At 37.0% G+C, this 13,153-nt stretch overlaps 3 protein-coding genes across 3 annotated transcripts; 1 reads left to right on the top strand and 2 right to left on the bottom strand.

Annotated features, from left to right (window-relative positions):
* The first annotated feature begins 1,242 nt into the window (after positions 1–1,242).
* LOC147476816 (glutamate receptor 2.7-like) lies at positions 1,243–3,433 on the top strand. Its single transcript, XM_086581668.1, has 2 exons — positions 1,243–1,634; positions 3,090–3,433. Exons 1-2 carry the CDS (start codon positions 1,374–1,376, stop codon positions 3,396–3,398), a joined length of 570 nt encoding a protein of 189 aa, XP_086437794.1. The 5' UTR covers positions 1,243–1,373; the 3' UTR covers positions 3,399–3,433.
* A 1,463-nt stretch (positions 3,434–4,896) lies between these two features.
* On the bottom strand, positions 4,897–7,141 carry LOC147476815 (basic leucine zipper 34-like). Its single transcript, XM_086582731.1, has 4 exons — positions 6,245–7,141; positions 6,009–6,099; positions 5,790–5,916; positions 4,897–5,329 (listed from the first exon to the last, which is right to left on the bottom strand). The coding sequence occupies exons 1-4, from the start codon at positions 6,781–6,783 to the stop codon at positions 5,196–5,198; spliced, it is 891 nt and encodes a 296-aa protein (XP_086438857.1). The 5' UTR covers positions 6,784–7,141; the 3' UTR covers positions 4,897–5,195.
* A 1,726-nt stretch (positions 7,142–8,867) lies between these two features.
* On the bottom strand, positions 8,868–12,123 carry LOC147476814 (uncharacterized). The gene is made up of 4 exons (XM_086585834.1): positions 11,663–12,123; positions 11,276–11,463; positions 10,270–10,401; positions 8,868–9,004 (listed from the first exon to the last, which is right to left on the bottom strand). Exons 1-4 carry the CDS (start codon positions 12,121–12,123, stop codon positions 8,868–8,870), a joined length of 918 nt encoding a protein of 305 aa, XP_086441960.1.
* Between the last annotated feature and the right edge of the window lie 1,030 nt (positions 12,124–13,153).

The following is a 13,153-nucleotide window of genomic DNA, read 5'->3' as shown; positions in this document are numbered from 1 at the left end:
GAAAATTAATCATTTTTTTTTAATGTAATAACCCTAAAAAATCCGTGATATTTCATTTGCTAATTTCACGCAAATACAACACACATGCAAATAAATTTATGCATGTGTGTTAGAACATGCAAACAACTTTATGCATGTAAATTCGTTGCTCAAATTAGTTGTAAATAAAAGTAAAAATTGAATAACAACATACCAATTACATACATATTTACATACAATAAAAATGTAAATAAGATAAATCACAAAAGCTAGGGTTTTACCTTTAATGGTAATTCATCTTTTTCATTGTATGCATTTTCATTTCTTCTCAAATCTTCATCACTATGTTGATCCGAACTTCTCATTCTCAAATTGTTAGAAATTAGGGCTTTCAAATTTCTTAAATTAACAAAGGTAGATGGTGAGATGAGGTTGTAATAAGAATCTACAATACTAACAATAGTGACTTATGAGCTTTCATTCGCTGAAGAAGAAACAAAAGAGTTTGCAACTGGTTCAAAAGAGTTGGGTTTAAAACAGAAGGGGTTCAAAAGAGAAAGGCAATACTGTTCAAAAGATTTGGGTTTAAAAGCAAAAAAGGGCAATACCATCTTTGCATCCGGTTTGTCCTGGAGCCTTAATTATTTGTCGAACCAAACTAAAAGTGAAATTAAAACACAATTTTGTCCTATGGGCTCGTTTTCTGTATCAAAAAACTGAAAAACCTGAGCCCGTGTGCATATATGTACGTATATCTTTCAATCATTCTATTTTTGTAAAAAATAAGGTTGAAAATCTCTATTTTTGAGAGAATAATGTAATCAACAAGGTTAGTTTTCCTTTCAAACAATCAAATCTCTTTGATTTCATTAGAATATTTCAATTTTAGTGTTTTTTATCTCATAATTCAAAAAAATACCCAAGAAATTTGATCAACCCGACATAACCCAACCCAATCCAAATTGGTCGAACTAGGACTTGAACTGAAAATTTAAGGACCGACTAAGGCTTGGTCCCGGGCTCGATTTGAAGCATTTGAAACTCGGGTTGGGCTTGGGTTATGCCTCAACCCGACCTAACCCGCCCGAGTTCCACCCCCTAAACACAACTAGAATCTAATTAGCAATGTTGATGGGCATGAGGATTTCAATTGTAGCTTGGACTGGCCACTTGAATTTGGGTTATATTTGAGCCTTGATTTGGGATTTTCATTTTTGAATATTATATCTTATGGTTTATTATTGATCTATTTTGCAGGAGAGGCTTTGCGTAGCAACTTCACTAGAGTTGTGTTGGTAGTCTGGCTCTTCGTCGTCTTTGTGTTGACGTCTAGCTATACCGCCAATCTCTCATCCTTCCTTACAGTACAACGACTTGAACCAACGGTAACTGATATGGCAACATTACGGAGGAGTAACTCACCTGTTGGTTGTGATCGTGATTCATTTGTGAGGAAGTATATGGAAGAGGTTCTTGATTTTCATCCATACAACATCTTAAAAGTGAGTAGTGAATATGATTATCCAGATGCTTTCAGAAGTGGAAGAATAAAAGCTGCCTTCCTAGAGATTCCTTATGCACGAGCCTTCATTTCAAGAAACTGCAAGGATTACCAAGTCATAGAAGACACAACCATATTTGGAGGCTTGAGCTTTGTAAGTATACTCTATGAGACATATCTTATAAAAACACGTAAACAAACTCAAAATCATTAGGGCATATATAAGTTTTAGATGATATATATATATATAAATTTGCCCAATATAGTATTAGAAATGGTGAAAATGAACGATCCACTTTGATTATTTGTGACAATGTTTAGAATAGTTAGAAAGCCTCATCTAAGTTTATGCAGGGAGGGATCCATATACAACACTTTTTATACCAGTTTATGCAACACCCATTTATAAGTTGAATTAAGGTCTAATACTTTGTAGGTATGGTTTTATCCACAAAATTTCATATTATTCCAAAATCTCTAGCCTTTTCAAAACTTGATTTGAAAATGTGATTTATTTTAATGGTTAGGATTTAAAATTTTGCAACCCTCTTTTGACATTTTTGTAGAAATTTCCAAATGAGCCCAATTTTTACAAGGATACTTTCCATGGTAGGAAGATGACATTTACAAAAAATCAAGTCGTAAGTAAATTTGTAGAGTGAAATGGAGGTCATTGTATATACTGTTGTATAAAAAGTGTTCTATATAGATCATATCCATACAATTTTAGTTATTTCGAAATCTCTATCTTTTTCAAAAGTAGATTTGAAAATGTGGTTTTTTTTTTAACGGTAAGGACTTGAATTTTTGCAACTCTCTTTTGGCATATTTAGAAATTTCCAAACGAGCCCATTTTTTGTAGAAATGTTCTCTATGGTGATATGATGAGATCCACAAAAAATCAAGTCTTAAATGAATTTGTAGAGTGAGATATATATAAACGATTGTATAAACTGTTGTATAAAAAATGTTGTATATAGATCTCTCCCCTATGTATATAGTCGCGCTCTTAGAAGTACATACTTTTTTAACTTAAAATAAGTATGTAAGTTAAAACTTTATCTAGAAAATGAATCCAAACTTAATTTATTTGTTAATAGTATGTACTCACCATAAAGATCATCTCCACAAAATTTTAGCTTATTTGGATTCTTCTAACCTAAGCAAAAGATGGTTCCAAAAACTTGACATTTGTAGACCGTTAGATTTATTTTTAAAAATGACAACAATTTTTATCTATGTTAGATGTTTCCAAATGACTTGAAATTTTGTGGAATTGATATTTATGGTGAGTGCATCATATCCATAAAAAATTAGGTTTGAATTCATTTATTAAGTGAAGTTTTAACTTACCTATTTATTTTAAGTTTACAAAGTGCATACTTCTAAAAACAGGACTGTATATATATATACTCTCAACAGTCAAGTTTATACATTGGGCTAGCTCATCTAGACCTAGACTAAACCTCTACATAAACTAAGTGCCTAATGTTAAATTTTGCACAAACAAGAAAGAGAAAATGGAACACACACATAGTAAGGATTTGTCTTGCATGTTTCACTAGCTTCTTCATCTTTTTAATCTAAATTGTGTTTGAATATCTTTTAGATTTTCCGCAAAGGCTCTCCCATTGCTAGAGACTTTTCCAAAGCTATTTTGGAATTATCGGAAAATGAGACACTAGACCGCCTGGATCGAGATTGGTTCAAGTCATCGAACAATGAGTGTGCTGATTCCGATAATAAGGACACTGATAATCAAAGCTTAAGCATCAGTAATTTCTGGGGTCTCTTTCTGGTCACAACATTTACTTCTACAATTATGCTTGTACTCTACATTCTTCATCTATTCAGAAAATTTCGATACCATTCTGTTCGTCCAATAGGAACAAGATCAGGTGCCGATGCAAGTTTTTAGAGTGGGATCAAGGAACTTCGAACGTACTTCAGTAATAGCCAACAATTTCATATGTTGCATAAAGATCTAGATTCAGACAAAACAAGGGATGGTGCGGTATTGATCTCTTCAAATGGGGAACTTATAAGTGCACACAATACTCCAGGGCATCCGCAAGTGACTCCAGTGATAGAAAGTGAAATGCCAGAGACATATACAGGGGAATCTAAGACTCAAACAAGAGTACTCAGAATACGCAACTTATTTCCTAGGCGGGTTCACGGTTTTAACTATGAAGATCCTGAATGGCAACGTATTTCTTTAGGCAAAGTTATTCCAAATAGCAAATAACTTTCAGTTGTTTGCTCATTTATTATTACTATTTTTTTAAATTTGCATTCAAAAATTCTGTAGGATATAGTGTTGTAAGCAGATAAAAGAAAACAATAGAAGACAATGACAGAATAGCAGGTAATAACCAAGGCGCGGATTAGGCTGTCCTTAAGGAAAGATTTCTCCCCTTCCAATGGTGCAGAAAGGCAACAGGGGCGTCTTCCCCACAGGATTCAATGGTTAACAGCAGCTTGACTTTGCACTAGAACAGACTACCCTCTAGAACGGCAATATACTCTCTCTGGCAGCTGACAGGAAGAAGAGAAGAAGAATAGGTGTGAATCTCTGTTTCTGAAAAGTGGGATGAAGGCTGATAGAGTATTCACGATTTCTAGTTTTCTCTTGAATTGGACTCGCTGGTGTATAGAAACAAAGACGACGACTTCATCACTCGATATAGAGGCGCAAAGAAAAGACGACTTCTCACACTCGATATAGAGGCGGCCGAAGACGACTTCGGTATACACGAAGTTCTCTCTCTGCGTCTCTCTCTCTGCGTTTCAGGATAATCTCTCTCTATGAACACGCAGTGTTTATATAGAGTATGATCGGTTATCATAGATGGAGAAGGACACCTCTCCAAGTCGGTTTCACAAAACCAATTCGAAGTAGAACTCTAGCTAGCCGAAACTTGTTGCAAAAGCAAAAACCAAGTTTAGTACCCACTAGACAATCAGTCGATTGTCACACGACTCGGTGTGGGCGGGCGTGTGTGTGGCTTTGGGTGAGTCCTCCCTCCTAACACAAAAGCCTTTGTACCCTAAGGGCACGCCCTTATGCTAGAGGATCACCTCATATACCTCACTTGCTAGTGGTGGTTCACCAATGTGGGACTAAACAACACACAAGTATTTTGAAATACTCATTAGAGATTCCAACATATAGTACATAAAGAAGTAGAGCAGCAAATTAAAACATGGTAATTAGGCCAACCTTGAGTTGTGTAGGCTTGCGATGCGACACCAATCACACCATTGTACAGTTACCATTTTAAGTTATGATGTTATGACTACCATTTAATTACGTCTTGATCACAGCATTATATTAATTCTTGAACAATCTCCAACTAAAAGTTCACCATTCCATAATTTCAAGACAAAGAACTAAAAGGGACAAGCAAAAGCACTAAAAGGAAAAAGAGAAGCCTAACATACACCGCCAATTAGACATCAAGCAAAACAAACCCATTATCTTGTGCCTCCCAAAATTAATTTTACAAAGAAAAAAATTAATCAGAGAAAAGAAAGAATTAATGTGCAGAACATACAAAAGAAACTAAAAATAAAATTACAAAATAATCAGCTACCACCATCTTAATCCCTTCAATCTTGCAAGTTTGCTAGTGGCTCACCTACAAAAATTGTGGGACATATTACCTTAATGTACAGGTTAGCAGATTATAGTCCAACCAATTACCCTCTTCCTTCAATTGAGAATTTGGTTTTCATTTTCCGTACAACCTTGGGTATCATTTGGCCTCGAGCCTGTCTTCTTAATACTTTGTTGATGATATACTTGTCTTAATCTCTCTATCTCCTTTCTCAATGCTTCTTGATGGGCTGCATTCATCCAAGAACCATGATATGCAAGTTAGTTACCTTGGTTATACAAGCTTTAGCATGATTACATTTCCAAATTTAGATTAATTCCATTTGGTTAAGCTAATAACACAATGGTTGTTCTACTTAATCATGTATTGGCCATGTGACTGATTTTTTATTATTATTATATTTAACAAATAATTAATCTCAAAACAAATAGACCAATTCTCGCAAACAATGTTCTAAAAATTGACCTAGGCGCCTGCTGATTCTCCTACCACTCTAAATGGTTAGGAAATTGGCTAGGCCGACTAGGCGATCTCAGAAGCGACCTAGGCTGTCTTGGCGAATTAGCTAAGGAAAAGAAAAGGCCTAATTAACCAGAAAGACTTACGGGCTGAAAGAACAAAAAAAAAAAGAGATATGACCTCTTGCTATACATAATATTCATAATTAAATGTGACTTATGAGTCGTTACCATCTTTAAAAAGCTTGTCTTGAGCAAGAGCTGCAATTCTTTGCTTCAGAGCACTGTTGTCGACATTAAGAACCAGGCGTTGATGGTCTAGAAATGCAACTCGAGGTGACAGTGTTGATACTTCGGTCTATATTCAACATTGAAAAAGACTGCAACTTAGTACAATTGAACCATATATGCGTAGAATGCAAATTAAATTAATTGAAACAGATCAGATACCTGCAATGAGGTTACACTCCGTTCAAGCTCAGATATATATTGTAGCTTCCTCACCCGAGATCTCTGCGCTGATTGTCTGTTCGCTAAAATCCTAAACACCAAAAAAAAAAGGGAATTAATTTGATGGTCAAATAGTACATGACTTCACACTATCTGAAAATTTATTTATACAAATTGCATTACTTATCATACACCCTAACATAGAAATAAATGTAAGATATGAAAGAAATTGATACCTCTTGACCCTCTTTGGATCAATGACAGAATCCCCATTAGTAGTACAAGGTGCTGGAACTTGTGCTTGTACATCTTGGTTACATGAACTCTGTACCTCCGCTGATTCATTCTTTATTTGTTGCTGATCTGATGGAGTTGGTTTCTCATCATTATTGCTATTATGATCTGATGGTGTTGAAGGATTCGACGAAGAAACCGTTTGTGGCATACTACCAGAAATGTCATCTGAAAACATAGACATAAGTTGGTCATCATCCAACCTCTCAAAATCATTATTACCATCACCACCCCTCAATGTAGCTGCATTATTTGTACATTCTTCAACAAATGGTGCTTCAAGAAATGCAATTGAGTCGCTCGCTGATCTACGATGAGCTCCACGCTTGACCGATGAAAAGTCGAGGAACTCATCAATCCAAGAATGCTGTTGATGAGTAGTATGGCTTGGGATTAAATTTGCCAAGGATGACATTTTCTGGTGAGGGAAATTAGACCAGTTGGGTATCATGTTTGGAACTTTGGGTGGTAACTGTGCCATTCTCTCTACCTAATTTCCAACACCAAATTTAAAGAGATATAGAAGAGAATGGTGAGCAAAAAACATGTAACTAAACTAAGTAATAACAAACAAACTAACCAACCAACCAACAAACCAACTTTTGTAACAAAACTCTTGGGAATGTTAAAGGGATAAGTGTCACAACAACAACAACATTATATAGGATTTTATCATCAACCCAAAAATCTCATTATTGTTGTTGTTCACTCCATCTAATCTATGATCTATGTTCAATGTGGGTCTCTTTCTAATGATCAAGGCCCAGAGGTTTTGGAGGGAATGGTCACATGGGGGATAGAGACAGCTAGCAACAGCTGGGGGGAAAGTTTTTGGTCTCAACGGTTTCACTCAAAAGTCGGATTTGTTTATTAACTGGAGGAATCCTCCACCACGTGCCGATGTGACCCTCCTCTTTTCATTTCAGGCTTATAATAGACTAACTATTATCTTAGACATTTTTTTTTGTTACATGTTTTAGATCGAATTAGTTGATTTGAACCATTTTGATCTACCCATGATCCTGTCAAAATGTTGTCTCCAAATATCAGAACGGTTGCACCGGTACGGATCCTTTCGTAAGCACTGATCGATCTCTTATTAGTACGTTCGGCTTAGTCAAACTCGGTTCCCTTTTGGCTCGATTACGCTCCAATCGAGCTACTCACGCTCAACTCGTTTGTTTTAGAAATTATTGTCGAAAAAAAATAATTGTTTGTTTTAGAATTTGCTTAAAAAATCAACCGAGCTTCAACATACTGAAGCTGGATCCGAATACGCGGGAGACCTAAGGTCTAGGTCGACAATAAAACACCTTTGGGATCCCAAGATCACATGGATCAGGTAATCATTATAGATCAAATCATCAAATTATACAATTTTAGTAAGCTTTTGATAAAGATATAAAATATATGGTGGTATAGTACTAGAGTGGAAGGATGTGGGCTTGAAAGGGTGTGTGAGGATGAGCTGTGAAAGAAAATATTATGTCCTCCTCAGACCCCATGTGAAAATGTTAGCACGCCTCCACCTTTGTTTGCTTTGTTCCAAAACCATACTCACATGGAGCGTATATCAGTGTTTCTTGGTACCTTCTATCATCCGATCAAGTTGGGGATTTTTGTTGTTTATTTAATGCGAGTCTTCAAGAACACAATTAATGATTAGAAGAAAGTTATGGAGGCATGTTAAGTACATGTGTTCAGCTATAAAGCTTGTACTAACTTTATTTTCAATATACTTTTAACCAGGGATCAAAGGCCGGGCTCCGCCCTCAAACATACTTTGAGGACCGGGTCAATGTTTAAATCTGGAAGCCCTTACCAGCCTCTAAGTCCTAAATAGGGCTGGGCTTGAGGGCTAAACTTGAGAGCCGACTACTATGTCATATATTTGAATATTTATTTAACAAAATAAATATATAAAAAATTATTAAAAATATTAAAATTATACTCGCTTCACAATTAAAATTTCAAACTATTAAATAACTTGTTAAATTTACATTTGTCAATTAGGAATTTAGGATTAAACATATCAATTCATAAAATGAGATATATTACAATAGAAATCGATAAATCAATATTATAAATATTGAGGGCCTAGTGAACTTAATGAGGGTCGAGCAGGATTGAGCATAAGCTTCAAAATTTTGGCGTTTACCCTCCCCTCAAAGGCTTGAGGGCCGGGCCTCAAATGTGTAAGGGCCTTATTTTAAAGGTTTTTTCGGCCCATGGGTTGGGGAGGACGGGCCGAGAGCTGGAGGGCTATTTTGACACCCCTAGTTTTAACACATAACACCGTTTATTAATGCTTAGAAAAACAGTGGATCAACAGTGGAGAAAAGAACATATCACTTGATTTCTTGGGAGAAAGTATGTTCATCTAAGGAGGAAGGAGGTCTCGATCTGCGGTGTTTGGTACTTATGAACAAGGCCTTGTTAGGTTGATGGATATGGCGATATATGACCCATGAACCTTCTTTGTGGCGTGAGGTGATCACTACCAAATATGGTGAGGATGTGAATTCTTGGTGGCCTAAAGTTACTACACAGGCCTACGGATGCAGCTTATGGAAGGGCATCCTCAATGTTCTTATAGAGGTCAAAGCTAACATCTCGTGCAAGGTTGGTGATGGACACAAATGCCTCTTTTGGTCTGATAATTGGGTTGGCAACAAATCCATGGCAGAGCTTTTCCCTCTCATCTACCAGGCAACAACCAACAAAAGAGGTAAAATTCATGAGTTTGCACAGTCCGATAATGACCAGCTGAGTTGGAATTTGTTTCTAAGAAGATAGAGCAATGATTGGGAGATCCAACAATATGCGGATATGACTATAATGTTAGACTAAGTGAGACTATCGAATGAAGAGGATATGTGCATATGGAGTGGTACAAAGGAAGGGGATTTCACAATAAAGTCTTTCTATCAAATTCTAGTGAAGTAGAGCCGAAATCTCGACACACAACTTCGATCTTTCCCTTGTGGGGTGGTGTGGAAAGTCCCCATTCCTTTGAAAGTGAAATTCTTTTTTTGGGGCACCATTCATTGGCGTACTTTGATTGCGGATGCTCTCATTCATAGGGGAACAATTGTAGTTCCAACAAGTGTTATATGTAATATGCTGGAGGAGAATATCACTCACCTTTTTCTACATTACTCTTTTGCATTGCAACTCTGGACACTTATGATGCAGCCTGTGCAAGTGGCTTTTCCTGTGGTGGCACAGGCCGAATCGGTGGAGGACTTGCTATCAAGATGGCCAAGGAGGAGCGGTAACAATTTTGGTGCGATCTTATGGCGGTTATTGCCATATAGTGTGATGTGGATGCTGTGGAAGATAACGAATAATCTTATCTTTAAACACAAAGCACCATCTATGACAAAAACGATACTCGAAGTAAAAGGTTTGTTATGGTACTGGATGTCATCATCTTTAGATAGAAAGAAATATCATTTTAGGGATTTGGTTGTGTACTGGTCTAGGGTTATCTTGGGTCTTTGAGTGATTCTTTGATGTAAGAGTTTCCTTTTGTTTTGGACAGATATGTAGTTTTCTGTGAGGAACTCACTCACTGATGTAGTGATACATATTAGCCCTTGTAAGTGTCTCTTGTGCTTGTGCACATTTCCTCAATAAAAATAACTTATCAAAAAAAAATAAATAAAATAAATAAAATAAATATATATATATATATATATATATATATATATATATATATATATATTCACACATTTAGCAATCACGTGGGTTGAAAGCTTGCACCATTTGTTAAGTAATTGTTGGCATCCATAAGAACAATTAATTGATATATTTTTTTGCTAAGGGTAATTGTATTAATAAAACAGATTTTTGAAGTACAAAGAATAGATAGGATTGATAGTAAATCACTATCTCAAAGCTTAGTTTACAAATCTATAGTACGTGGTGTTCATATCCTCAATTCTATGCACGAATGTAGGCCTACCATCCCTCCACTTCTTCTCTCCCTTTGCCAAGTGAGCTGCTTCTTTGGAGCAAATGTCTGCACCAAAATTAACCTCACTCCAAGTGTTAGTCACAATGATCCAGTCCGCTAGCCCTTTCACTTTGTCCCAAGCTGCACGAATTTGCCAATGTACCTGATCATTCTGAAAAGATTTCACTGCCGCAGTAGAGTCGGATTCCACCTAGATAAGTTTCCATCCCAGTTCCACCACTTTTGAGATGCCCTCCACTATCGCGAAACTCTCCGTTATAAAGTTTGTGGCAATACCCAGGCCTCCTATATATGCGCCAATAACCTTGCCGGTCTCGTCTCTCGAAAAGCGTGCCAACCTGAAATTTCGGATTTCCTCGTGAACAACCATTAGCATTCACTTTTATCATGGTAATCGAGGTGCCACCCAATAGCAATCAAGGATGCGTGGAACCCTCCTTAGCTTGACTGGTAACTTCCAGGCCTTCAGAACTTCTAAGTCTCTGATGGAGTTGTTCATGTGTTTCTTCGATCGGTCATATGCTCTTTTAACCGCTCCTCGAACTTGAAACATGACCGAACTTATACTCGACATCTTGCTGCCATATAAGACCCCATTTCTATTTCTCCAAACAGCGACCAAACATGTGATTGTGGCTGCCTTCCACAGATCCTGTAAGAGAGGGCTTTCATTTCGACATTTTATGAACATTTCCTCCCTATTGGCAATCTTCAAATGATGTTTCCTGTTCTTTGCTATGAGCTCCCAACACCTTTGTGCAAACCTGTATTCGAATAAAATATGAGCTTGAGTTTCCTCAGCCACCGTACAAATGCAGCAGCGAGATGCTAACTGGAATTTCCTCCTCCTTAGTTTCTCGTCTGTATGCATGGCACCATGGAGAATTTTCTAGTCTGTCCCAAGCGTCCTTGGCAACACCTCAGCTGACCAGAGAAACTTGGTCCACAGCGGCCCATTGGCCCTCTCTCTTATTGCTTCATATGCCGAACTTACCGAAAACAAGCCATTGGTGGATTGACGCCAAACTCTTCTGTATTCTCTGTGCTGATCCAGGAGCTGCAGCTGGCTTAAATCCACCCCAAGATTGATAAGAATTTGTTTCAGGAGTCTGGAAACTTCCATTGATTCCCCTGAATGCAAGCACTGAGGGGTGCTTTGAGTTTCTGCAGAAGTCTTTTGTCCTGGATATAGTTTCCAATGATCACCTCACTTATCTAGTTGTCCCTCCATAAGCTTATATTCTCTCCTTTTTCGATGATCCACCCTTAATGCATATCCATCTCTCTGAGGGCCCATTGTAAACCGGTCCACACTGTAGATCTCTTGTGGCTCGACCAACCCCCCGATTTGTTCCTGTATTTTCCATTCATGAACTCTGACCAATTTGAGGTGTCATTCAGTAAAGTCCAGGCAAGTTTCATGAGAATAGATAGATTTATATCTTTGAGCTTACGGAGACCAAGCCCACCCTCTTCCTCTAGCCGACAAACATTTTGCCATTTTACTGTGATGAATTTCCTCTCTACTGGACTGCTACTCCAAATGAAATTTCTGATAATGCCCTCGCATTCTTTAATCACCGACACTGGCCATTTATAAATAGCCATGTTATGCACCAGTATGCTATTGAGAACCTGCTTTGCTAGAACCACTCGACCCTTGAAGGATAGCATCTTTCCCGCCCAACTGGCTGTCCTTTTCCTAATCTTGTCGACCATAGGAGCTAGCATTGCTCTTGTAACCCTGCCCACAGTTAAGGGAACACCCAAATATCTTTCCAGAAGAAACCCCTCTTTTATGCCCATGATATCCTCAATGTCCTGCTTCCTTCTGTGTGTCATTGAACTCAAGAAAATCTTGCATTTTTCTTTAATTAATTGATATAAATCTGTACTGATTGGAGGTATTAAAAATCTCTTTCAGTGTCCATCTTTCTCTTCATAGTGTACATATTTATGGGAAATTGAGTTCCCTAAAATTCCGTACTTGTAAGTACTCTCCGTTCTCAAACATATCACTACAGCACACGTGTCCACACACTAGGTCGTATCTTTGTAGCTCGTACATCACCAGGTCGTACCATGCCACCAGGACATAAACAACGACCCAGATTCAGGTCGTCCCAAATATCAAACACAGCTATCACTACACCAAAAAAGGCATTTACTAACGACTATATCCGTTACTTATATTTTTACTAACGCTTATATCCGTTATCTCAAGGCCACTCTCACTTAGGGTTAAATTTAGTAACGGATATAACCGTTAATAATAATAATTTTAGTAACGGTTATATCCGTTACTAAAATTCTTTGTAACGGATAGCCAACTATTAAAAGGTTATTTAAGTTTGTCATTTCTAACGGTTATAAGTGTTAGTACAGTTTGACGCTTTTTTTTTTCTAGCGGAAAAAGAAATTTGTAAGTCACAGATATATCCGTTACTAATGGATACTTCATTTCTAACGGATATAAGTGCTACTGAAGCTTGGGGCCCTTCCATTACTAACAATTAGCATAATAGATATAACCGTTACTAAAAAACAATTTAGTGCAAAAAAAAAATTCTGGTGCCAAAAGGTTTCCACCCTATACAGAGCTACATCACATTGGATTATCACAATCCATCTTACATACAAAAATATTACATTACATTACAACTCAAGTAACAACTGAATAAAAAAAAAAACCCTACTTGGTTAACATTATATAATTAAAGCCACCAATCTAAATCCCAATTTACAAACCAAACACTTGTAAAAATGAATTAACCTAATCGTATCCATCCAAAGTTATAACAAGAATTGTAAGACAACATAACAGAAACTGACAAACACTAACAAGTTGACACAACTACTAACTCGACCATTG

This window comes from Coptis chinensis, chromosome 9 (genome assembly GCF_015680905.1).
Source record: "Coptis chinensis isolate HL-2020 chromosome 9, ASM1568090v1, whole genome shotgun sequence".
Lineage (NCBI taxonomy): Eukaryota > Viridiplantae > Streptophyta > Magnoliopsida > Ranunculales > Ranunculaceae > Coptis > Coptis chinensis.
Note: the sequence above shows the minus strand (reverse complement) of the source record. Positions and strands in the feature narration are given on the sequence as shown.

Bases quoted from the DNA above. Each gene is read 5' to 3' on its own strand.
- LOC147476815 (XM_086582731.1), bottom strand. From the start codon at position 6,783: ATGGCACAGTTACCACCCAAAGTTCCAAACATGATACCCAACTGGTCT. The intron at 6,100-6,244 runs GTATCAATTTCT...TTTGGTGTTTAG, and splicing joins GATCCAAAGAGGGTCAAGAG to GATTTTAGCGAACAGACAAT. The intron at 5,917-6,008 runs GTATCTGATCTG...TGTTGAATATAG, and splicing joins GGAGTGTAACCTCATTGCAG to ACCGAAGTATCAACACTGTC.
- LOC147476814 (XM_086585834.1), bottom strand. From the start codon at position 12,123: ATGACACACAGAAGGAAGCAGGACATTGAGGATATCATGGGCATAAAA. The intron at 11,464-11,662 runs GTCAGAGTTCAT...AACTATATCCAG, and splicing joins CTGAATGACACCTCAAATTG to GACAAAAGACTTCTGCAGAA. The intron at 9,005-10,269 runs GTAGGCCTACAT...GTTGCCTGGTAG, and splicing joins AGAGAAGAAGTGGAGGGATG to ATGAGAGGGAAAAGCTCTGC.
- LOC147476816 (XM_086581668.1), top strand. From the start codon at position 1,374: ATGGCAACATTACGGAGGAGTAACTCACCTGTTGGTTGTGATCGTGAT. The intron at 1,635-3,089 runs GTAAGTATACTC...AATATCTTTTAG, and splicing joins TATTTGGAGGCTTGAGCTTT to ATTTTCCGCAAAGGCTCTCC.